Genomic DNA, 25,320 nt, shown 5'->3' on the forward strand with positions numbered 1-25,320 from the left:
AATCCATATCTGCGTTTCGTTTCAGATGCCTTTTGGCCTGGAGTTACCTCCTCATTATGTCTGTTGTCCTTTACATTATTTTTTTTATTTATCGAATGCTTGAAAAAATATAGTTTTTGTCTCGCTTGACAGAGTCAAAAAGCGAGACATAGGTATGCTGGTTCTGGCGGCGGCGGCGGCAGTGTCAACAGATCTCAACAATATACATGTACCAGTATTAGTTTGTGATTAGGTCTAATTTATGGTGAACCACTAGTGGTAAGTTAATGATAGTTGGTATGCAGTTGTAGAAGTATTGGCATATCTCATTTCCATGGAGACTATTTGACCCTGTCCCCTCGGTCATGGTCTATTGACTTTGAATATTTTTCTTAGTTTTCATGTATTAGTGTTTGATTAGGTAAGTTTTTGGTGAATCACTAGTGGTAAGTTAATGATAACTGGTATGCAGTTGTATAAGCATTTCCACATCTCATTTCTATAGAGATTATTTGGCCTCGCCTCAGTCATGGTCTAATGACTTTGAAACTTTTGCTTAGTTTTCATGTAATAGTTTGTGATTAATAGTACTGCAACTGACCTCGAAAAACGACGTTAGTTAACGAGTTTAATGTTCCGGCTGCAAATTGTGATAGAATAATATCTATATTTTAATTTCGGTCTGGTCGTAAAAAATTTCTATGGTCACATTTTTGTATTTTAGCCCTTTAGCTGTTTAATGGACTACCCCTCAATTTACGGTTTGGGGTAGTCACTTTAAAAAAAAAACTTAATGCTTTCGTTAATTTTCAATTATTTGACATTTGAGAGGACAAAATATATTATTGCGATACTGCATGCAAATTTTGTTGGGCAAATTCCAAACGACTTTGTCAAAAACTCGAAACAAAAAACATCATTTGTAAATTTTTTTAATTTCCGTCAAACAGCTCCACCATTTTTTTCCCCTTCACATTGAATTTGATAGTTTCGGTGTGATTATGTACATTTTCTAGGATAAGTTGATTTATTTTTGAGAGATTTGAATATATATATAGCAGTTCTTTCGTGTATTTTCTGTATTTATAAGTTATATTTTTGTTAATAAAATTTTGACTTTTTATAAAAGTTAACCAAATCCTTCGGATACAATGTTTTTTCCGGATACTGACTTGTTGATTTTGTGTGGAAAAAATACATTGCATGTCAATGTCACTCAGAGAGCTATTTTAAATGCGCATGCAAGCGGTCGGGAAAAAAGTATTATTGAAGTTTCGCAGAGATTTGGTGTGTGGCAAGGTGTTGCTACAACCAACTCCTCTTGATATTCTGCTTTCCTTGGGCGAAGGAGTTGTGAATCATCAGTGATGTAAAAAGACTGACATCAGAAGGCAAAATTGTGTCGTCTTTAAATTAGAAACAACTGAATGCTATATATATATGTGATCAAACTAATGTATCCTCACAACCTGACAATTAAAGTATTATTCGATCTCGCGCTCAGTTTCCTCTTTGTAGTTTGGATATGGAAACAGTTTTTTGTGTAAAAGCACAACCTTTAAAAATTACACAAAACTGAGTCGTCTGAACGTGTTGACAGTCTTTTGAGGTATGCTAATGTGAGTAATCCTTCATCCATGCATGACATGGTAAAATAATGGCGAGTACAGATTTATTTTCAATTACAGTCTAACTTTCAGCATGCATTACCAAGTACTTATTTAAGTCAACACCAGTGCAATCAGGTAAAGCAGTTACTGAAAAATTAGAATTTGAACTTTCTGTCAATTCATTGATAACGATTGTTAGTGATGATCTGTTCTTCCATACTAGTGTAGAGGCGTTCCTCATGTAGCACATCCTCGACATATACCGATCACTTTTACCCAAGATTGTCTCTGATGCTCACAAAACTAACTAGATATTATGACACCTTACAATTCAGACACAGCGGGGCCAAGAGATATCAAATATAGAGTTTAGCTCTGAAATCAGTAAAGGGGATGCCATATCTGCTGAAGGAAAATTGAAGTCTATGTTAAGACTTTCAGAGTTACACCTAGGTGTGTCTGAAGATATCAAGGATACATTAAAAGAAGAAGAAGAACAATTATTTCACTCTGCCGCCAGCGCTCTTACGAGCTATGTCCTCGTTAGGTGTTTCTATGGAAAAGATGCCCGCATCGCTTCTTAAGTTTATTTGTTAGTTAATTGATAAAAAAATCAAACAAAGGCGCTTCTGGACCGTATATTGTCCCTAAAGATAACAAAAAATCGTAAATGTATGACTATTACAAAATCAATCGTTTCTATGATAACATTCACCCCATTACATTTTGGATTTGCCGTGCAGTTATATCATGCATATGGGAATATTGGTCACGAACATTGATAGAAACTTTGTACTTACATGGTTTTTGTGTTTCCTATGCATAGGTAACACTATATCTGACAGGCATTGCAATGCACGAGTTTGACCGAATCAAGACGGTATTTACGCTCCAGATGGCATTGTTTCAAAATACTTAGGGGGATGTTTAAAATTTGATACAAAAAGGTGCCGACAATATAGTCACCAACACGGAGACAATGGATAGTAATTAGGAACGTTTCATTCCATGGCACCAGCAGACTTTCAGGTTTATCCATCCACAATTGATTTTAGAATGCGTCAGATGAAAGTGAAGATAGGTCAGGATAATACTTTTCAATTGACTGACAGTGCATCATCGTTGGCGACTGTTTCAGTATATCAAAGGTATATAAGAAAGGTCTTTCAAAAATTCGACCGGGAGGACAAAAATGGATAAACCCCAACCTTTTTCATGGGAGAAATATCATCATATTACATACAAGACTAACTTTGTACCTGTAAATCTTTGTGCTCAAAAGCTGTGTTTGCTTTGTACAAACTCTGTCCTGGGCCGAACTTGATCCGCATATATGATGACGAAGAGATTGTTTTATATCCCTATTTAATGAAGACTAGAGCTATTGTGTGTCGCTTAAGTTATATAAGGGTCATGACTGATTTTAAATTACAACATTAGCATTACATTGTAATATTTAACATCACTTCCCTAGTTCATGCACATAACTAACTTTGTTTTAAACTCAACCAAACGCTAAATCCATGGCAGTCACACTTACGATTTTTTTTAAACCTCGCATTCGTCTCGGTTAACTATGGTATTTTTTTGGGGTTATAACTGACCTGTCCAGACTTTGCAAATACACAATATGAACTATATATTTATCTATAACTAGGTACTAATTTTCAGAAAATACACAACCTTTTAGATGCAAAATTAAATACACTGTTTCAGTGCTTAAATATTGTTTTTTTTCAAAGATAGAAAGAAATTTGAAATAACTTGATAAACTTATGTTTTCAATAGCTTAGAAAATAATTCTGTAATATACTGTGGTGAAAATTATAAGCAATATGAAAGTTTATGGATGTGAAAAGGTCAATAAAATTGAGAAAGGAAATGGGGAATATGTCAAAGAGACAACAACCCGACCACAAGGCCACTTCTTTTGCCATGTTATAAATGAAAAAAAGTCAGAGGGTTCCAGATCAACGCCATTTTGTAATGGCAGCTTTTCATATAAGTAGTCAAATTTGTCGTTTTAACATCATTTATAGCATATGCTTATGATTGTGTAGCATTCTAATGAATAAATATAAGAATTTTTCTCCTTTTTGTCTTGTGGTTGAAATATTGATATTTTTAAGAATGACCTTTGACCTCAATTTCACAAAAAATGTGACCACTCTGGATTTTTACGACCAAAGTTTTCTTATTGTACACATTTTCCTCTTTCAATCGATATATAATTTAGGGTCTTGTAACACTTATCAATTCAAAGTTTTAAAAAGTTTCAAATTTTAGATTTTTGGAATTTTGATCAAAGTTTTAAAATATAAAAATTCCAATTTGTGTAAAAGTTTTGAAATATTAACCAAATAATTAAAATATCCAAATTTAATACGGTTTTGAAATTTAATAGCTTAAAAAGTTGATCAAACTTTATAAATACCAAACCTAACGTGCAAGTTTGATTATTTCACTTTTTAGAAGTTTGATTTTTTAGATTTTTGATTAAGATATCTAAAACAGAAAAGGGTCGAGAAGAGAGGTATACCTGAAAACTGCGAAACGAAATAAAAGCGGAACGAAACGAAACAAAATGAAATGAAAGCATACTGATAAGTTAATTTATAAAATAAAACCACAGGCAGACAGTTTTAAGCGGTGAAAAATTGAATGACAAAATGAATATTTCTCAAAAGAAGAGAATTCATTTTAAAACAAGACGCACGGCTCTGATAATGACCATTTTACTTGCTTGTTTTCTCAGCACCTATATTTGAGGAGTAACAGTAAAAACGGACCAACTCGAGTAGGTCAAATAGTATGGTTAGGGCTCAACCTAACCATACTATTTGACCTATTTGTATATATTTTATACTGAACTTCAATAGAACGGCTCAACTGTATTATCTCATTCATTTGGTATCTTTAATGTTTGATCAAATTTTTAAACTATCAAATTAAATTTAAAAACGATATTTAGAATTTAGATATTTTAATTATTTGGTTAAAATTTCAAAATTTCAAAACTTGTACACAATTTGGAATTTTGATATTTTTAAAACTTTGAACAAAATTCCAAAAATCTTAAATTTCAAAACTTTTTAAAACTTTGAATTGATAAGTGTTACACGGACCATTTATGTATGTGTTCTTCCAGAACATTATTTTTTTTTAAATGAACTCTGGTTGCAGTCCTATAGGTCGGTTTATGGGGAACCGCAAGTGATAGGTCAATGATACTTGATATGCAGTTGTATTATAGTATTGGCACATCTCATTTGTATAAAGATTATTTAACGCCGCCCTCTCAGTTATGGTTTATTGACTTTGACATTTTGCTTAATTTACATCATGTATTAGTTTATGGTTGGTTTATTTAAAGGGAACTACTTATGATAAGCCAATAGTATTTAGTATGCAATTGTATTAGCATTGGCTTATCTCATTTCCATGGAGATTGTTTAGCCATGTACCTTCAGTCATAGTTTATTGACTTTGAATATTTGAAAAACTTAAAACTTACATGTTAAAGTGTTGCCTATTTTAATTTCAACATTTGCATTATCGAAATATAAAAAAGCGAGACATATATCTTTGTGATAACAGTTTATTTAATATAAAGTGAATTTCTCACTCATTATGAGCTGAGACTACTATAACACATGTTATAGTAGTCTCAGTTATGAGTAAACTATAGCTATAATAACTATAATATATTATACACAGTGTTCATGTCTGTCAGATAGAGTTGATCGATCTGACCTCGACCACATTTCATGGGCTAATGAGCAAGGTTAAGTTTCTTGGTCTTGTCAAATTTTCAGTATGCCAAATGTAATAGGTCAACTATAGTTGTTACAGTATTACATGTTCATTCAACAGGGTTCATCTGACATTGATCTCATTTGACCCTCGTGCTGCCAGAGGAACACATGTGTCCACACCGTCTGTGCCGGAGGGACACATACATGACATATGCCCATGTTTTAATTTTAACAAGCAATGGGGACTAACTGTTCACCACTTATTGCGGACCTGTTTTTGTATTGTTATGAGTTACAATTCATGACTAAAATCAGCAAAGGCCCATCGAAACAACATTTGATACACAAATTTTCTGAGTGTTGCAAAAATGTCTAAGCATGTTACAATTTCCCAAAGTATGCTTATTATTTAACACCCAAGTTATTGAGCACAACGCTCTGCTTTTGTCACATGTACATTGAATAGAGAACTATATATGTCTTTTCGAGAATATTTATATATTTATATCGTTGATCATCGCAACGTGATTGATTTTCTCGCTTGAGCCGGTACGCGTATATCTACTCATATTGTGATAATAAATAGAACGATACCAATAGTAAGCAAATACATATAAAAAAGATGTGGTATGATTGCCAATGAGACAATTCTCTACAAGAGACCAAATCGACACAGAAATTAACAACTACAGGTCACCGTACGGCCATAAACAATGAGCAAAGCCAATACCGCATACTCAGCTATAAAAGGTCCCGAAATGACAATGTAAAACAATTCAAACGAGAACTTGAACTAACGGCCTTATTTATGTTAAAAAATAAACAAAAAAACTAATATGTAACACATAAACAAACGACAACCACTGAGTTACAGGCTCCTTATATCATGTTCTCAAATCTAGATATCATCTCCCATTTAGAAAAAAAAAACATGTGAAAAATTAATCTATTATGTGTTGCTCTCCTAGCTACAAAATGTATCCAAAATCAAAGATGTAGAACATATTCTATCATAATCATTTGGTAACTAATGTAATTACTGTCTCCTCCATGCCCGTCTTGAACAGAAAAAAAATATTAAATAAATAACACTCCTAATGCTCAGTTCTGTTGTCACCGTGCAAGACAGTTAATAACAATATAGGAAAAAAACATAGAACTCCTTTTGTCATAAGACACTGTCAAACATCCAAACATACTATCCACACTCATCTGTGTCCACACTTGTATTGTGATAAAATGATTTTAATTATTATTTAGCTTTTTTATTTTTTTTTCTCTACTAAACACATAAACACATCAATCAGTCAAATAGCCACTGCCTAAAAAAAGTTCTGACAAATATTGTTGTGGCGTCAAAACTGTTTTCTCTAACTGAACGGGAAATCGAATTACTTGCATTTACCTTAAAATCTGCGGTCAGATTTATTTAAGTTCTTTAACTGTTTTATTTTTCAATCATTCAATCTGAATCTCTTTGAATTTTGTTATACAAACGGTACAGTATTTCAGGTCTTTAGTGTAACCCCTATAATTGGAGCCGGAATACTTTAGGTATAGGAATAAGCTTGTTTATTTTCATTTTACACGTGGATTGCAGGAAGTAAACAACTGAACCGGTACAAGTCTTTTTTTTTTAAAAGAACACACGGTATGTCTATATATTATACACGATTGTTCGAAATCTCCACAAGTATTCACAACTGCCTGTAAAATGATCTATTAATATTTTAATGAGGCACTCAGCTAGGTCACTTGTTGAAAAAATTAGGGCGATAAACATTCTTTTTGACGTCAACGTTGCAGTCTTAGGTTCCACTAAAGTCATAATATAGGACAATTCATAAACATCTAAACTTTGCCTGTATTTTTCAACCTATAATGAATAGAGTCCTAAACTATGCAAACATATCATATGTTCATTTTAACATATACACACTGTGTAACTTGTAACTAAACTTGAAATTGTTATGTGGTGGCCAAATCGGCTCTTGGGGTGAACACAAAATTTTCCAAAAAATCTGGAGGCCTGCCAGACGAATTTATTTGATTAAAATTGGTATGGATGAATACTGTTACATGTTTATGAAGTGTCCTATATTTTGACTTTACTAAGTTTAGTCATGTAATTGTTAGTCACTCAGGAACATGTGGAACCTACATGTAAGTTTTCAACAAACAAAAAATTTTCATGCTTGAAGATATAGACATGATAGATTTGAAATTTGTTCCAATACAATGAATTTTTAACTGATAGGGGACTGTATTGCCATGCAGTACTCATAGAATGCTTATTTCTGTAAAAACATAGATGTACTATGCATTGTTGGCAAACTATGAGCTGCTATAAATATCTTTCTATTGTTTAGTATACATGTACATGAGGACAATAATGAATACCAATATACATTTTAACGAAATAAACATGATAAATGATGTTTATTGGCCATTTGAAACATGTAACATACATGACAAAGATATGTTATCAAAGTTTTATGATTATTTAGTGTATGTTATTTTCCTCTAATAACCTTATACATTGTAGAGTTATGATTCCTTGTAAGATTGTTTGTTGACATATTAATATATATTTTATAGTAAAAAATATCAGGTTCATCATAACAACTGGACAAAACAGGTTGATTTACACCTCAAAAACTACTATGTACAGACTTACCTGAGCAGTTTTGAAAGTATTAAGGCCTGGCATCCACTAGATATATATATATATAACAGTTTAAAGTGCATTAAATTTTTGCATTTCAAAAAGATAAAATCTTTTGTGGATTTTAATGGGCATTTTTAGCTCACCTGGCCCTTTTAGCTTTTCTCATCATTTGGTGTCTGGTGTCATTGTCTGTCGTCATCGTTAACTTTTTACATTTTGAACTTCTATATTTATTTCCTGTTTTCCATTTACTTTGTAAATGGACTTAGTATTTTTTCCCTTTGCAATTACAAACAGTCATGACAGTCTGCAGTTTTGAAAACATTTATTAGATTCATAAACATGCATGACATGATAAAGCAGGTGAGACACTGGGTCCCCCAGAACTCTTATAAATTGTGAATATAAAAGTTTCATTTAAAAAAGATATTTTATTTGATAAAATTTATAGATTTATGAATATTACAGTTTAAATGTTTTAATTTCATTTTTCAGTGTTCTATATATTTGATAAAAGATTTCATGAACATGATGAATATCATGATTTACATATATACTAAGACATGATAGAATGATTTCGTGACATATTGACATATGTTTTTTTTAAACTGTAATTAAACACTTGTACATGTTCCTCACATCTAAATTTAAACATCCATCATATAAGAATTTTACCTGTTGTTACTGTAGTAACCTTTATATATATACCAGTTATTGAAACATGTAACATACATCATTACATGTATGACAAAGATATGTTATCAAAGTTTTATGATAAGTTAATTTCTGTGTTATGTTGGTCTCTTGTGGAAAGTTGTTTCATTGGCAATCATACCACATCTTCTTTTTTTATATTGGTTTACTGATTTTAAGTTTTTATAACGTCCTCACCAGGTAAGTTGAGCGCAATTTAAATTGAAAGAAAAATCCTTTTAAACATGTTAAAGCTAGGTGTTTTTTTAATTTAAAAAGAGATGGAAAAGATATGTTTATGCTCGTCTGAACATAAATTATTTCTCATTCTATATAAAGAAACAACATAGACTAATATGGAAGGAGATACACACCAAACAGTTTTAATATAACATTTTTTTTTCCAAATACATGTATACTGTGCAATTGAATATTAAAGTCCATACAGTACACCATGCATCATTATATAATCATCTCAACTGTTCATACTAATACAAATGTATCTACAAAAAGAAATTACAAAGAATTAGGATTTATACAAAGCATAATATTACAATCTAAATGTAATAAAGTTGCAGCTCTAGTTATTTAAGGCCACACCAATTTGATTCCTTGTTCGACGGACCCGCCCGCACCTATTTTTTTCAAAACAGAATTTTTTTATTTTTTTTATTTTCCCGCTTCCCGCATCCGGAAATGTAATCATGTCCATTTCCCGCACCATTTTTTTGTGTAAATATTATAAAAAGATGTCAACATTTGTTTTTAAAATCACAGTCTAACCTGTATACCGATTTTAAACATAAAAGCACCCCACCACACTTTGTAAATATCTGTGAGAATATTTGTTTCAGCATGGAACCTATTTATCCAGACAAGGGGTCATTTTACTGATGTAGAAAAGAAAATAGAAATACCAAGGATTTGTATAGTTCTTCTGTACAAAAACCTTTGAAAACTTAGAATTTTGTACTAAAAAAGAGGAGAGTTACATCATATTTTAAACAACTTTTTCTAAAAGAGGGGTCCACTTATATTGAATAATATTAAACTGTTAAAGTGAATGTTTTAACATGGTTAAAGTCCAGGAATATTACAAAATTCTTGGACATGTTTTGACCATTTAATACCAGATAGATATATAGTTCTTTGAGAAAATATGAGCCCTTTTGTACAAACAAATATATTATAACTTATATTGATCCCTCATAAAACATGTAAAAGGGATATTTATAACATTAAGGGGTTGTCCCCAAACTGATTATGACTTGGATGGAGAATTGTCTCATTGTCAGACACACATACATAAACCAGATTTAATTATTTCTTGGTGAACAGGGAAAAAATACTTCAGAAATTAAAGAAATGTCAAAGTACAAGTGATAAATCAAGCTTTAATATTGTCAAATAAAATTGAGAATGGAAATGGGGAATGTGCCAAAGAGACAACAACCAAGACCATATAAACCTACTATTTTATGTTTACAAAAAAAAATTATAATAGCTCACCTTTACTTTTCAAGCTTCGCCTCAAAAATTTGCAAATTAAATATTTTTTTATTAAAATTTTCAAATCGCTCGCTCGCCCCAAATTTTGGAGTCCAAAAATCCATAGAACAAGAACTTAAATTGGTGTGGCCTAAGTGATCTTTTGCCTTGAGACTTGTGATTACAGAATAATGTATCATTTAGCATGTTTAGTTCTTAAAACATTCATAATTATCATTTTCTTTTGTAGAGATTTAAAATCATCAATGGTCCTAGAATTTTAAGAACTGAAAAGCAAATATGAAGAAAGAGAAGCAAGAAAATGATGTATCAGAAGTGTTAGCTCAAAAGAAACTTGCCAATAGACAGGAAAACAAGAGGCTATTTGTACTGTTCATTTCACTTGTCCTAGACCTTTTGTCTTTCACCTTAATTTTGCCATTGTTACCCTCCTTGTTGGACTATTATGGTGAACATGACAAGGTAAGATTCATCTTACAAAAAAAATGTAAAAATTCAAAACGAATTTAAAATATAATTTATATTAAAGGAATAATAATACTGATTTATATTCCATTATATAGGCCAATTGATCAGGGATGAACCAAAGATCTAAGGCTGGCAAAAATAATCTTTCAGATTTCCATCTGCCTGTAGATTATTTTGTTTTAGTACTGTCAATGCGGTTAAAACACTAAATCTTTGGGATGTGTTTTGACTGATTTAAGTCTCTGTAGCTTGATTTTTAGGCAGTAAAGCTGCCTCATGCTAGCACCCTAGATTTGTATTCTTCCTAATGATGATAAAAAGGCGCCATTTTAATAAGCTATCAGGCTAATATGCACTTTATAACTAATCATTGCTGATTGGACACTTTTTTCATCCCCCTTTTTCTGGAATACAAAAATTATGACCAGAATAACCTTAAATGATTTTCAAACGACATAAAATATTTGAAGTTGCACATAGTGATAGCTTGCTGTTTGGTGTTAGCCAATGCTCCGTGTTGAAGACCATAATTTGACCTATAATGGTTTGCTTTTGTAGATTGTGACTAATTGGATGGAGAGTTGTCTCATTGGCACTCATACCACATCTTCTTATATCTATATGTTAGATGATAATATTTTTGAAACAATTATTCTAAAACAAACGTTTGTACAAAAAAAATAATTGTATTAATCCCATGCATGCATATATGTTATTCACCATTCTAATGCAACAACTTTGTTACGTTTATTTTGATTGGATAATGTCACTTATTTACATGGCATCAATTGACAATTGATGGTATGGGACCAATATGATAGTTTAATTTTACCAGTTGTGTAAAAAGAACAAACCCCTGACATGAATAGATACATGATTAATGATGTACATGTAACATGACAAGTGATACAGTACATCATCTGCACGAGTACCTTATTATTCAAAAGGTAGATAACTCTGTATAATGTAACAGCCTTCATATTGTTATCAATAATAAACATGCATAGATATATATATAAGTCATAAAAATCATATTTCTGAAGCCATGGAAGCTGAAATTAAGAAAATTTACATGCATCACAATATTTATAGGTCAGTTTTAAGGGAACCACTATTAATAAGTCAATAATATTTAGTATATGTAGTACAAAGTTTATAATTATAAACATTCAATGGCACATTTAATTTCATTTCCATGGTGATTATTTTCCCCTGCCTCCTCAATCACGGTTTATTGACTTTGAAACGTTTGCATTATGTTTGTGATTAGGGTCAATTTAAGGGGAACCATTTCAGGTAAGTCAATGATATTTGGAATTCAGAGTCTAAGCATTGGTAAATGGAGACTGTTTGGCCCCTTCAGTCATGGTCTGTTGACTTTGAAACTTTAACATTATAATTTATTTGTTAAAGTTTTTGATAAGATCAGTTTAAGGGGTTTTAAGTCAAAGATATGTTCTTTGCAGTTGTTTTAGCATTGTCTTAGAAATCCTTTTTCACTGTTCCTTAAGTCATGGTTCATTGACTTATAGTTATTTACATGTTAAGGTATTCGCTATTTTGATTTCAACATTTGCATTTTTCCATTCAATATATGTGCGACATCTGGAAATTAGTAAATTGGTCTTTCTACTCAGTAAGAGCAAAGAATTGTTGACTCAGTGATCATGGTGATAGAATTATGTGTCTGAGAAGTAAAGGAGTAGGTCCAGTAAGACCCCTTTTTGGCCCCAAAATATAGCAGTTTTACAAAATTGTTAAAATGTAAACTTTTAGTTATTTATTGTACAGTAGAATGCTTCTGCTACATAAATATGGGCTGTTTTTGACAATACGATGCACATATATCTTGTACTAGCACCATTAAGTCATGCTAAATTACGGAAACCTTCACAATTCTAGCATTTTAGTTAAATTTTAGACGGTTTTCGTGTGAAACAAAAGTGGCCGCATTCGTGTTCATCCTTAATATTAAAATGTAAGTTGTCTTTTATGGTAATACATAACATATATAAAGATTGAAGATGAACACGGATGCGGCCACTTTCATTTTTGACAAAAACCGTCTGAAAAGTGACATTTTTCGGCATATTTGGTAGATTTTTCATATTTGAGCTTGAATCGGGTCGTTTTTAATGACTAAATCAGTTAAAATCTTTCACATAAACTAATTGATTCAAATGAAATAGACACTTAAGTGTTTAAAAAGTGGTCAAAATCTTTCGTCAGATGAACTTGAAATTTGAGGCCAAAATCGGTCCTTACCGGACCTACTCCTTTCTGCTTGCACCCTTATCTTGTTCCTAGTAAAAATCCAACCTTAACATTATGGTGCATCATGTTGGTTTAATATTATACAAATTAGAGAACATACTCAAAATTAGAATCTGAAAGATATATCCTCTGAAAACATTGAAATTGTACATAGTGTACTCATATTTAAGAATGAGTGTTTAGCTTGCACATGGAGAAACTTTTTTGCTTTATTCATGCAATTTTTTTTCAGGGAGGACTTTATAAAGTTATAAAGGATTCTGTTACAGGATTTAGAGAGTTTGTTGGAGCACCAGATACTCACAGATGGAATTCTGTACTCTTTGGAGGTATAAGTTTTTTTATGCATTAAGTTTTACCCTTTATATCAATCTGTACCTCCCTCTTACAAACATGTCTGAACTTCCATTTATACAATGTACTTTACAAAAATTGGTTTCCGTGATCTAACTTTAGTTTGCCTCAACTAATTGTTATGAAACTTATGGGTGACCAGTCTTTTTTACTTGTTTACACTTGTTTCTTTCATGTAAAATATGCAAATGCAAGCAATAAATCAATTATCTGGTTGTCTGCATATAACTATTGTAAAATATCAGCTGATCGCCACAATATAAAGGTTTTTGAACTTATAAAAAAGAAGATGTGGTATGATTGCCAATGAGACAACTCTCCACAAGGGACCAAATGACACAGAAATTAACAACTATGGTCACCATACAGCCTTCAACAATGAGCAAAGGCCATACCGCATAGTCACCTATAAAAGGCCTTGAAATGACATTGTAAAACAATACAAACTAGAAGACTAATGGCCTAATTTATGTACAAAAAATGAATGAAAAACAAATATGTAACACATAAACAAACGATAACCACTGAATTACAGACTCCTGACTTAGGACAGGCACATACATACAGAATGTGGCAGGGTTAAACATGTTAGCGGGATCCCAACCCTCCCCTATTACCTGGGACAATTTATAAGAACGAACTATAAAAATCCGTTGAAAAAGCTTAACTCATCAGATGGATAGAAATACAAATACTACAAATACAAGTGGATGTGTCTGTGAAGTTGTTCCCTTTGCTCACTCAACAAAAATCTTCATATTGTGATTCTCAGCTGATTATATATTATTATGTTTATCCTTTTCCTGACCTGTTGATTATTTTCATTTAATCAATGTGTGGTTCTTTTGATTTCATTGGTCATCATTTAGATAATGACTTCAAATTTTCTTGCTTTCCTCTGAATTTCCTATTGTGATGTCATAAAAAAGGCGACCATGCCTGGTGACCACACATCATGATTGAAAGAACACATCTTTTTGTAGATCGTGCTTGAAGAAGGATTGAGTTTGTCTGCATGTATCTTTTAGAAATCATTATAGAAACAGATTCCACCTAATAATCTTATGCCATACATTATTTATCCACTCACGGAGAGCCTGGTATTTTAAATTTGTAAAATTTACCTTGTCCCGAGTGGATAAATATTGTTTTACACTCCATACATAGTTGGAATCTATATATATCAATTTTCAGACAACCTGATAATCGGTACATATCATTTCAATATTATATTTGTAAATCATACTTTCATTTCAGGTGTCATTGGAAGCCTTTTTTCCTTCCTTCAGTTTTTAGCCTCCCCTATAGTTGGTGCAACATCAGATGTGTATGGAAGAAAGCCTGTTTTATTGCTATCTTTGGTTAGTGATTTATGTTTCAATATTATAGATATCAAATAATACAATATAGCCATGTTAACATGATAAACCTTTTCAGTATTTAAATTGTTGTCTCACCTCAACAAAACTTTCAAGGCAAGACTAGGAAGTGCTGGCAATGTTGACCCTAGTATCAATGTTAGTGATTAAGTAAGTTAAAAACACTGATGGGTCATCAGTTGTACTTTGTACATATGAATTACAATTAGTACATCTCATTTCAATTTCTCATTTCTTCACCGAACAATCTTAGTCATAGTGACTTAGTCTATAGACTTTGATATTTTTGGTGAGTTTAAAATGTTAAATTTGTGATTAGAGAACCACTTATAGTACATTTTTTTTGTAAGTCAAAACATAGTGTTATGAAGGGCATACAATACAGTTTTGATCCCATATTTGTATTTTGATAAAAATTTCCATATAGACTATTTTTTACCTGATTAAATCAAATATGTATTAAAAAATATACCTTCATGTGCTACTTTTTGAGTAAAATGAGGTCGAAATTTTGTATATTTGCTCAAATTTCGGATTTGTGGCCGTATTTCAACTTTCGAAAGAAAGACATAACTTTTTCGTTTTAAAAGATAAACACAAATTGTTTTTCGTTAAATAATTTTTATTTTCTGTATTTTATAAGTATCTTAGAAATTTATACATTTTTTATTCAGAAATACCTCATATTTATCAAATGTTTATGAATGTAGAAAAAAAACATCATTTTTTGCTGTATATTTATCAAATTTTAAAAAAATTGCACTATTTACGATTTCATGAAAATTGGCACACATTATCTTCTCACGTAATCAAACCAAATGGCAATTTAAAAAAGAGGGGTCCATGAACTCGTTTTAAAGTTAGATAAGTTTGAATGATAAAAATCAGTCGAAAACTGAATCTTTTCCCGATAAGTCAAAAAAAGCGAAAAAAAACAATTTACGTTAGTAACGTCATTACCTCCCCTGTAACTGTATCATATGCCCTTAACTTACTGTGTCTGATATAAACTTGAGGATAGCTGTGTTGACCTTAAGACTCGACGATAAATATATTTTATATTAGTTTAACCCTTGTCCTTGAATTCTATACATTTGTATGATTGTCGTCCCAAATTAGTTTCAATTCAATAACTTTAGTTCACCTCAACCAAATGTAATGGAACTTATCGACAATGCTTGTAATAACCAAACACAGATCAACTTCAAATCTGTGTGGCATCACTTTCACCCTTCTTTACTTACAAGTCAATAATTCAACCTTTTTGAATCTGTATTCATGTGACCCCCCAATTTAACCTCTTAGCTGTATGGAGATAGGTTATGCATGTGCTTGGCGTGTTTAGCTTTTCAAAGGAAAAGAATGTTAACATTGTAAGTGCAACTAGGGTAAAATATTTCGTTGACTGATTTAATCTACAAACTCATTCATAACATCATAGCTACACATTTACAGCCTGTGTGGATTTTGCTTTTTCCAACTGCCCACGGTGGGCAGCCCACCTGTGCCCACTCTAGCTATAATCTCTTTTTCTGTAATAATATTGATTAAAAACACTATTCTGCTTTTTTCAATTGGTTGTACTTACAAGTCTTTTGATTCAACAAAAGAAATTGCATGCCCACTCCTATGAATGGGCAGAGTGGAGAAGCTAGAAATTTTGCCCACCCGGTGCCCACTCCCATGGTGGGCCGGTGGACAAAGCAAAATCCACCTGAGCTGTAGTGGTACATATTTTTATGCCCCCTCTTCTAAGCAAAGGCATGAAAGGGGTCATTAAGTGTTATCCTTGTCCAGGCATACGTATTATGTCCCCATGTATTATGTCCCCACGTATTATGTCCCCACGTATTATGTCCCCACGTATTATGTCCCTAAATTTAGTTTGCCTACCAAATGTTATAAAACTTATACACAAGTCTTATTACCATTAAAAGTAAAATCACAAAAATACTGAAATCTGAGGAAAATTCTTAAAGGAAAGTCCCTAATCAAATGGCAAAATCAAAAGCTCAAACATCAAAAGAATGGATAACAACGTCCTATTCCTGACTTTGTACAGGCATTTTCTTATGTAGAAAATGGTGGATTAAACCTGGTTTTAAAGCTTGCTAAACCACAGACATTATATGACAGTTGCATCAAATTCCATTATATTGACAACAATATGTGTGAACAAAAGAAACAGACAATTTAATATAATAGATAAATATGTCAAAAGTAGGGGTACAGCAGTCAACATTGTATTATGATCTTAATCACTATAAAAAACAAACAAATATGTAATAAAGACGCACAAAATGGCATAAAGACCAAGCATATTAGCAAAAATTAAAGACAAGAATAAACAAATATACCATAGTGCAATAACACAATGACGGGATGTATAAGTACAGAGCCACGTCATATATGTATCAAAGTAACATAAAAAGGCATATAGACAAAGCACATTAACAAAAATGAAAGACAAGAATACAAAAATATTTTACAATAGCACAATAAGGGGATGTATAAGTACTGAGCCATGTTATATGTAACAAGAAACACCAATAGGCATATAGACAAAGCACATTAGTAAAAAAAAAAAGAAAAAAAGACAAGAATACGAAAATTATCATAGAACAATAACACAATGACGGGATGTACAAGTACTGAGCCATGTTAAATTGATATCAATAAAAACAGAGTAAACAGTAAAAGTAATATTCAAAGAGAAAAATAGAAAAGTATAATACATTATTAAGAGTTTAAACAATGTCAATACCAAGAATCTATACTTCTAGACCATTGTGTATTATTTGTGAAGTGGATACGGAATAGGCCAAGTAGGCTTTTCTCATAACTTAGCATCTACCATCTGTTGTCCACTCACTCAGGTCAATTAACTTTTACAAAAATTTTCTCCTCTGAAGCTTCTTGGTCAAATTTAACCAAACTTGGTCTTTATCATCATTGGGGCATTTAGTTTTAAAAATATGTTAGATGTCGACCCTTCTAGTCAATTAAGATTGCAAACATGGCTACCTAAATTTGTGTCAACTTAATGTTATGAAACGTATACAGAATGCTTATTACAACAAATCTCAGATCAAGTGCACTGTGCAAATTTGGGTTGCATCGCTTTTTCAGTTCTTGAGTTATGTCCCTTGATGAGTTATGCTGCTTATGAATTATTAATTGGAATATAAAATAAGTGCAATGTGGGAGACATTGGAAATTTGTTCTTTTATTTCTAATGGGATATCAGTTGAACAAAGGTAAACCAAGTGGACTACATCCATATTACTGATATATAAAACTATTTATGTCTTATATATCGTGGCTGAAATAAAAGAAAAAAAGATATCTAAGACACTGTAAGATAAGCCTTAAATGTATAGCAAATTAAAACCCATGACTTATATATTGTATGCTTATCATGCTTATCTTGTGCTATAAATGTAGAAAATGTTGTATGAAGCCTGAGGAACCTTGGTAATATTTGAAATGATTAAATATTTCAAAGCTGCAAATGAAAATTTTGTATTGTTTGAAAGATATTGTTATTTGATTGTTAATTAATATTTGTAGGCAGGTGTTGCAGGATCATATGCATTGTGGGCAGTGTCACATAACTTTACGTTGTTTGTATTGGCTAGAATTATAGGAGGATTAAGTAAAGGGAACGTCAGTTTAGCCACTGCTATTGTTGCTGATATTTTACCCCAAGAAAAACGGGGCAAAGGAATGGTAAATATAAGTGTTTACTTAGGGAGCTACCATTTGATTTTTAGAGGGGGGGGGGGGGGGGGGGGGGCTAGGATGAAATTTGAGAGGAGTTTTGAGTTAAAAAAAAAAAAAAAGGCATAATGAGCAACTATGTAAAAAAAAAAGGCTGGATGACAATTTATGTGTAAAAAGAAGTGGGGAATAACTAAAAAAAAAAGAATGACAGGAATCGAATAGAGTGAAAATAAAAAGGCAGGACAGAGATTACAACAACAACAAAAATATGTAGAACTAACTTTTTCATCCTAGACCTCCCATAAGAGTCAAATGGAAGCTCCAATATTGACTTTTGATACTAGAGCCTGTTTTCCAATATCATGAATATACCACCTAGCAATGGCTAGTACATCATAAGAGAAACCCAGTGTAATTCAACAAGATTTAAATTATCAATCCACCACTTTGCTTATATTTTGAAACTATTATGATATGATGTAAAATATCTGTAAAATGACAAAATGTTATTCAATTAACTTTCATTTAAAATATCTTTAAATAAAAATATAACCGTACAGATAGATATAGGAAGATGTGGTGTGAGTGCCAATGAGAAACTATATTTAAGCAAAAGAAATTATAATTACCATTAATTATATAGGTGTTCAAGATAATTTATCTGTGTGTATTATCAAATTAAGTTGAGAATTAAAATGTTTTTAAATATTGTAAAAGGTGTTATATATATGACAAACTTACTTGTAAATGCCCTGGTATTGATTTTATTACTGTTGCAAAGTAATGCAGACAAGAAATAGAAATTGGAAACTGTTGGCACAAGAGATATTTCCAGCTTCCATATTGTGTTTACAGATAAAATAAAAAATCTCAATTTGCACCTTTGTCCCAGATTAATAAAAACCTCACAATAATTCTGAATTTACAGTTCTGTAATAAGCAAAGAAATACAATCTATTATTGCTTCCAATTTTAAGCATTACTCTGTCTAATATAAAAAAGAAGATGTGGTATGATTCCCAATTAGACAATTGTCCACAAAAGACCAAAATGACACAGAAATTAACAACTTTAGGTCACCATATGGACTTCAACAATGAGCAAAGCCCATACCGCATAGTCAGCTATAAAAGGCCTCGAAATGACAATGTAAAACAATTCAACCGAGAAAACTAACAGCCTTATTTATGTATATATATTATAATATAATGCATATTTGTTCTATTTCAGGCTTTAATTGGTATAGCATTTTCCATTGGTTTTGTATTTGGACCATTAATAGGAGCAGGATTCTCAATATGGGCCAGACATCAAGATGGTGCATTTTACGTGGTACCTGCTCTCTTTGCCTTATCTTTAGCTGTGATTGATATTTTATTTGTCTTCATTTTTTTCGAAGAAACACTGCCAGTGGAAAAAAGGGTAAGAGTTGAAGTGAAAGGACAGGTTTTTCAATGCTTATTGTAAACTTTTAATATCTATAGAAACAAGATTTGTATTTCTGGATTTTCCTTCATGGAGAAACCCAAAACCTAAACATTTGAAAGGTGATGATCTTCCATTCAATTTTGACAGTTTTGTGGATTGTCCCAGAATCGATGGACTTAAAGTAAACTGTCAATTTTGCAAATGTTATGCACTTATTGAGTTTATTCAGATTGATTTACTTGAAATTTACCACAATTCTTTTGATATTTACAATGAAAATAATGTGGGGATTAATATACAACCCTGTTTTAATCCTAAACACGAGGGAAATGTTTGTGTTAGTCCCTCTTTTAATTTATCATTATTTTCTCTTGGGAAAGGAAGCTCCTTATGAGTTTAACATGGTTTTTTTCACTTTGTCAATACAGGTTTATGGGACTTTAAACATTTTTATTAAAGGCAATTTATAATATACTACAAATATCCTCTTTCAAGTTTTATCCTGTAAGGCAATTTCATCGATATATAATTGAAAGCCTTCTACAATATTCCAATTCATTCTTGTAACAACAAAATAGTATATGTACTATCATTGTATACAGTCTACAAAAAAAACTGAAAATAGTTGAAATGAATAGATAAAAAAGTATCAGATTTTGGAAAAACAGAGGGAGGGTTTGACAAAATTTGTCCTGTCCCCAAGTAACTATAACTTTTGTTACCTTTCCTGGAATTCTCCAGTCATAATCTTTTACAAAAATTCATTCTTACATGATAACAGTTTTATTTTTAACCTAGCTCTAAATGCCTGCGATTTCGCGGGTATGTTCTAGTGTCTTTTATTCAATAAGGGTTGTTTTCAAATATTTACATTAACAAGCTTGAATAAACATGCACTTTTATCAAGGTTTCTCTATCTATCTATAGCACATTGTTGGTGCATGTATAATGACTTATTTTGAGCAAGGTTGTAAAAACTTACATTTATATATTTTCAGGCACAATCTATAGCCAATGGATGGCAAGAAAAAGCACATTTAATTAATCCAGTTTCTTTGTTCAAGTTTTCATCTGCAACAAATATGTCACAAAAAGGTAAACAATATTTATTTTTGTATCAATACATTATTTTGCTCAGTTGTTGATATTTCAGGACTCCTTGCATTTAAGGTAGATAATACGTGTATACTTTTTGAGATAGAATTTTCTTATAGTTTGCCAAAATTTAAGTTTAAGTAAATAGAAATCTATGAAATTTTGACACAAGGTTTATGAACACAAAAGGAAGGTTGGGATTGATTTTAGGAGTTTTGGTCCACAAAGTTAAGGAATTAGGGGCCAAAAAAGGGCCCAAATAAGCATTATTCTTGGTTTTCACACAATAACTTTAGTACAAGTAAATAGAAATCAATGAAATTTAAACACAAGGTTTATGAACACAAAAGGAAGGTTGGGATTGATTTTGGGAGTTGAGGTCCCAACAGTTTAGGAATTAGGGGCCAAAAAGGGGCCCACATAAGCATTTTTCTTGGTTTTCGCACCATAACTTTAGTATAAGTAAATAGAAATCTATGAAATTTAAACACAAGGTTTATGACCATAAAAGTAATGTTGGGATTGATTTTGGGAGTTTTGGTCCCAACAGTTTAGGAAAAAGGAGCCCAAAGGGTCCAAAATTAAACTTTGTTTGATTTCATCAAAAATTGAATAATTGGGATCTTTGATATGCCGAATCTAACTGTGTATGTAGATTCTTATTTTTGGTCCCATTTTCAAATTGGTCTACATTAAGGTCAAAAGTTTGATTTTAACAAAAATTGAATTCTTGGGGTTCTTTGATATGCTGAATCTAAACATGTCTTAGATTTTTGATTATTGGCCCAGTTTTCAAGTTGGTCCAAATTGGGGTCCAAAATTAAACTTTGTTTGATATCAACAAAAATTGAATCCTTGGGGTTCTTTGATATGCTAAATCTAAACATGTATTTCGATTTTTGATTATAGGCCAAGTTTTCAAGTTTGTCCAAATTGGGGTCCAAAATTAAACTTCGTTTGATTTCAACTAAAATTGTATATATGGGATCTTTGATATACGGTATGCTTAATCTAACCATGTATTTAGATTTTTGATGTTTGGGCCTAGTTATCAGATTGGTCCACATTGAGGTCTCAAGGGTCCAAAATTGAACTTTATTTGATTTCACCAAAAATTGAATTCTTGGGGTTATTTGATATGCTGAATCTAACCATGTATTTAGATTTTTTATATTGGACCATAATAGGTTATGTCCAATTTAAAATTTAAAGTTTTTAAGTTTAAGTTCTTAGACCACATTCATTATGTGTCAGAAACCTCTGTTGTGTCAACTATTTTATCACAATCCAAATTCAGAGCTGTATCAAGCTTGAATGTTGTGTCCATATATGCCCCATTGTTCAGGGTTCAAACTCTGTGTTTGTATAAAGCTGGGCCCTGCGGAGCATCTGGTATAATATGTTTTGAGAAAACAGAAAGAAAAAATGGTTTCACCGAAATTGTTTTCTTTTTGCAGTCGTATCTGCATTTATTTTATTTTAATATTGATGAAAATTTAATGTTTGACTAAATTTAAGCAAGCACCTTAATGATTTTTTATCTGTTGTCTAATTTATCATGAATTTCAGTGATAAGTTAAGTATCTTTTGTTGGTTCTAAGTGTCTACTGTCCCAGTTTCTACTGTTGAGAATACAGTTATAAAATTGCACAGGGCAGAGAAGTGATCATGTTTCTTGAAAGAAAAGTAGAAAAAATACTTTTTTAGACAAAACATGGCCAGTGTTGGTGATTTTGAAAGCAAGAACAAATTCTCAGTTTTCATATGTATATAACAGTGTAAAATAAAGATATAATGTCAGTATTTTTTAATCAATTTATGTATATGTTTATATACAATTCCATTTATTTATATGTATATATTTTCTCCTTTCAGATAACCAATCAATGCAGAAAATTGGTGTAATATACTTCCTGTACCTATTTTTTTACTCTGGACTGGAATTTACATTGACATTCCTTACTCATAACAGATTACATTATGATAGGTAAATTAAACTGTGCTTAACCACTAAACAATTATTATTAAAACATTTTACATTGTATTACATCCTATCTAATTTTAGAGAACTATTAATCATATCCAATGTTATTATAAAGAGTGTTTTCCACACTTTTTTTCATCATGCTTGAAGATATTGATTGATAACTGGTATATAGTTTTATCATGACAAGTTCCAGATCAAGTTCAAATTGTTGTTTTGGTCGGAAAATTTTCTGCATGTTATGGTCCTTGGACTTGAAAAATTCACTCAAGACATATAATCAATTATTCACACTGTTTTAAGTCATGCTTAAATATAATGACTTGATATTTACTTTTTGTTTACACCATGACAAGTTATAGAACAAGTTAGCATTTTGTTCCAGTATAAGTAATTTTTACCCGATAGGGGACTATGTATTGCCATGCAATACTCTCAGAATGCTTGTCTATTTGGGGATAGACATAGGGCATGTGGCTGCAAAACAGTGTGTTCATTAACATTTAAACACTTTGAGGATATTAAATTAAGATATGTGGTTCATGTGACTTAATGAAGGTCAAGTTCAATTTTCATGATTTTAGCTTTTCTCGTTGTTAATCTTTTGACCTTGTAGTTGGTTAGTTATACTTATTGTATGTTTGATTGAGTATTTCCCTTTGAACATAAATTGTGGTTTGTAAATATCATTTTCATTAGATAATTAGATAATAATCTATTTTTATTAAAGAATATATATATTCTTGGATTATCAGATTTATCCAATCGAGATAGTTTAAATTATCAATTTTAAAGTCAGAAGCCTTGGCGAGGACAAATGCCAACATTTAAACTAAATCCAGTCATATAACTTAATGAGGCTGATTTATAAAGATAAATATTCTTCAATTTCAGTATGCAGCAGGGGAAGATGTTTTTCTTTATTGGAGCTGTGATGACGTTAGTTCAAGGTAACAATCCATGTCTTTTTTATTGGTTACAGTTTAGTAAATAATGGAAATAAAAAGGTTTTGTATATTACTTCTGACACAAAATCCATACACTCACTTGTCAAAAGCCACAGCACTATGTTCTTCATCAAAAGGTGCTATTTAAGAGTTCAATAGGCAAATTATTTGATTAGATTGCATATTTGTTTTGAGTTACGTCCCTTGATTGTTATAGATGTGTTCATCATAGCTCCTACTATAATAGATTTTTTCAAACTTTATTTGCATAATACTGTACTGGATATCCTTCTTTTGGATAGTCTAAACTCTGTTCAGAGTTTTTGTGAGTTTTTCCTTTCATTTCAACATATAAACTTTAAACAAAGTGATTGAAAAAACTTAACATTACACAATCATTACTTAAAACAGCTCATGCCAGAGTTTGTAATTAAAAAATAATCCTAGAGACTCTTTTATCTCATGTTTATGCAGTATTTGCAACAATAACCCCAACTTATTAGAACAATTGAGAATGCAATATTTTATAAAAGCAAAAGATAGAGCAGACTTTTCTTTTGCTTCTGTGGTCTTAAAAAAGCATATTCAACCAAAATAAAAAAATGGTGAACCTCTGGTACAAAAGCTTGGACTAGATAGTTTTGTTCTCAGGCTCGCCTCAGTCGGAGAGTAGGCTTGAGGGTACAAAAAATTCAGCAAAAATTGAAACTTTTATTTTCATTACAAATTTTATTTATTACACATTTAAGTGTTACTTTATGATATGGTACAAAAATCAACCCAAAAAATCAATTCTTTTTGGGCACAGATGATTTTTTACATGTTTATATCATTTAAAAGTCACTTTGTTAAAAAAAAATGCCATTTTTTTAGTATTAGAATTTAATCTTATTTTTTTTTACTTAAGCAATTTCTGTTATTTAGTTCTTTTTCTATTTCGATAAAACCTTTTTTTCTCCTATTAGTTCAACAGAAAAAGAGTACCTTAACAAAAATGCATGCTTCTTTTAAAGGCAGATTGTAAGCTTAATGGCAATGACTCCATATTTTTATTTTATTTTTCTATTAAGTATTGAATAAAGTTTATTTAAAGAAAAAAAAGCAGTCAAATCCTTTATTTAAAAAAAAAACCCTTAAGCAGCAAATCCTCTGGTAAAAATAATTCATAGCTGGATGTAAACGTGGTTTCATCTACACCTGTAGAAATACCTGATTCCTGTATGCGAGAAACCATTATTAAAATCAAAAGTTCTTTTATAGAAATGAAATTGACACATGAAAAAACTATGAAGGGGACAAACAAAAAACTAGACAAACTTGAAACAGAAAATAAATCGATGTATAACAAAATAAACAAGCAGAATGAAAGTTTAATTAACATTCTAAATCAGCTCAATTTATCAAGATCTACTTTTTCACGATTGAAGGACGAAAAATCCTATCTGGAAAAGACG

General features: G+C 31.3%; 1 protein-coding gene across 4 annotated transcripts in view; it reads left to right on the forward strand.

The window, feature by feature from the left end:
* The first annotated feature begins 6,883 nt into the window (after positions 1–6,883).
* LOC139519914 (major facilitator superfamily domain-containing protein 10-like) overlaps positions 6,884–25,320 on the forward strand; it is a 30,101-nt gene continuing 11,664 nt past the window's right edge. The window contains exons 1-9 of one of the 4 annotated variants that reach the window (XM_071312216.1): positions 6,884–6,995; positions 10,444–10,676; positions 13,189–13,285; positions 14,568–14,671; positions 18,260–18,418; positions 19,643–19,834; positions 20,839–20,935; positions 22,811–22,922; positions 23,814–23,869. In XM_071312216.1, coding sequence (XP_071168317.1) covers positions 10,494–10,676; positions 13,189–13,285; positions 14,568–14,671; positions 18,260–18,418; positions 19,643–19,834; positions 20,839–20,935; positions 22,811–22,922; positions 23,814–23,869 — 1,000 coding nt within the window. In that variant the 5' untranslated portion in view covers positions 6,884–6,995; positions 10,444–10,493. Of the gene's footprint in view, positions 6,996–9,061; positions 9,205–9,247; positions 9,269–10,443; positions 10,677–13,188; positions 13,286–14,567; positions 14,672–18,259; positions 18,419–19,642; positions 19,835–20,838; positions 20,936–22,810; positions 22,923–23,813; positions 23,870–25,320 lie in introns of those variants that run through there. The other 3 variants (XM_071312217.1, XM_071312219.1, XM_071312218.1) reach the window with 3 other exon arrangements.

Source organism: Mytilus edulis, chromosome 4 (genome assembly GCF_963676685.1).
Source record: "Mytilus edulis chromosome 4, xbMytEdul2.2, whole genome shotgun sequence".
NCBI lineage: Eukaryota > Metazoa > Mollusca > Bivalvia > Mytilida > Mytilidae > Mytilus > Mytilus edulis.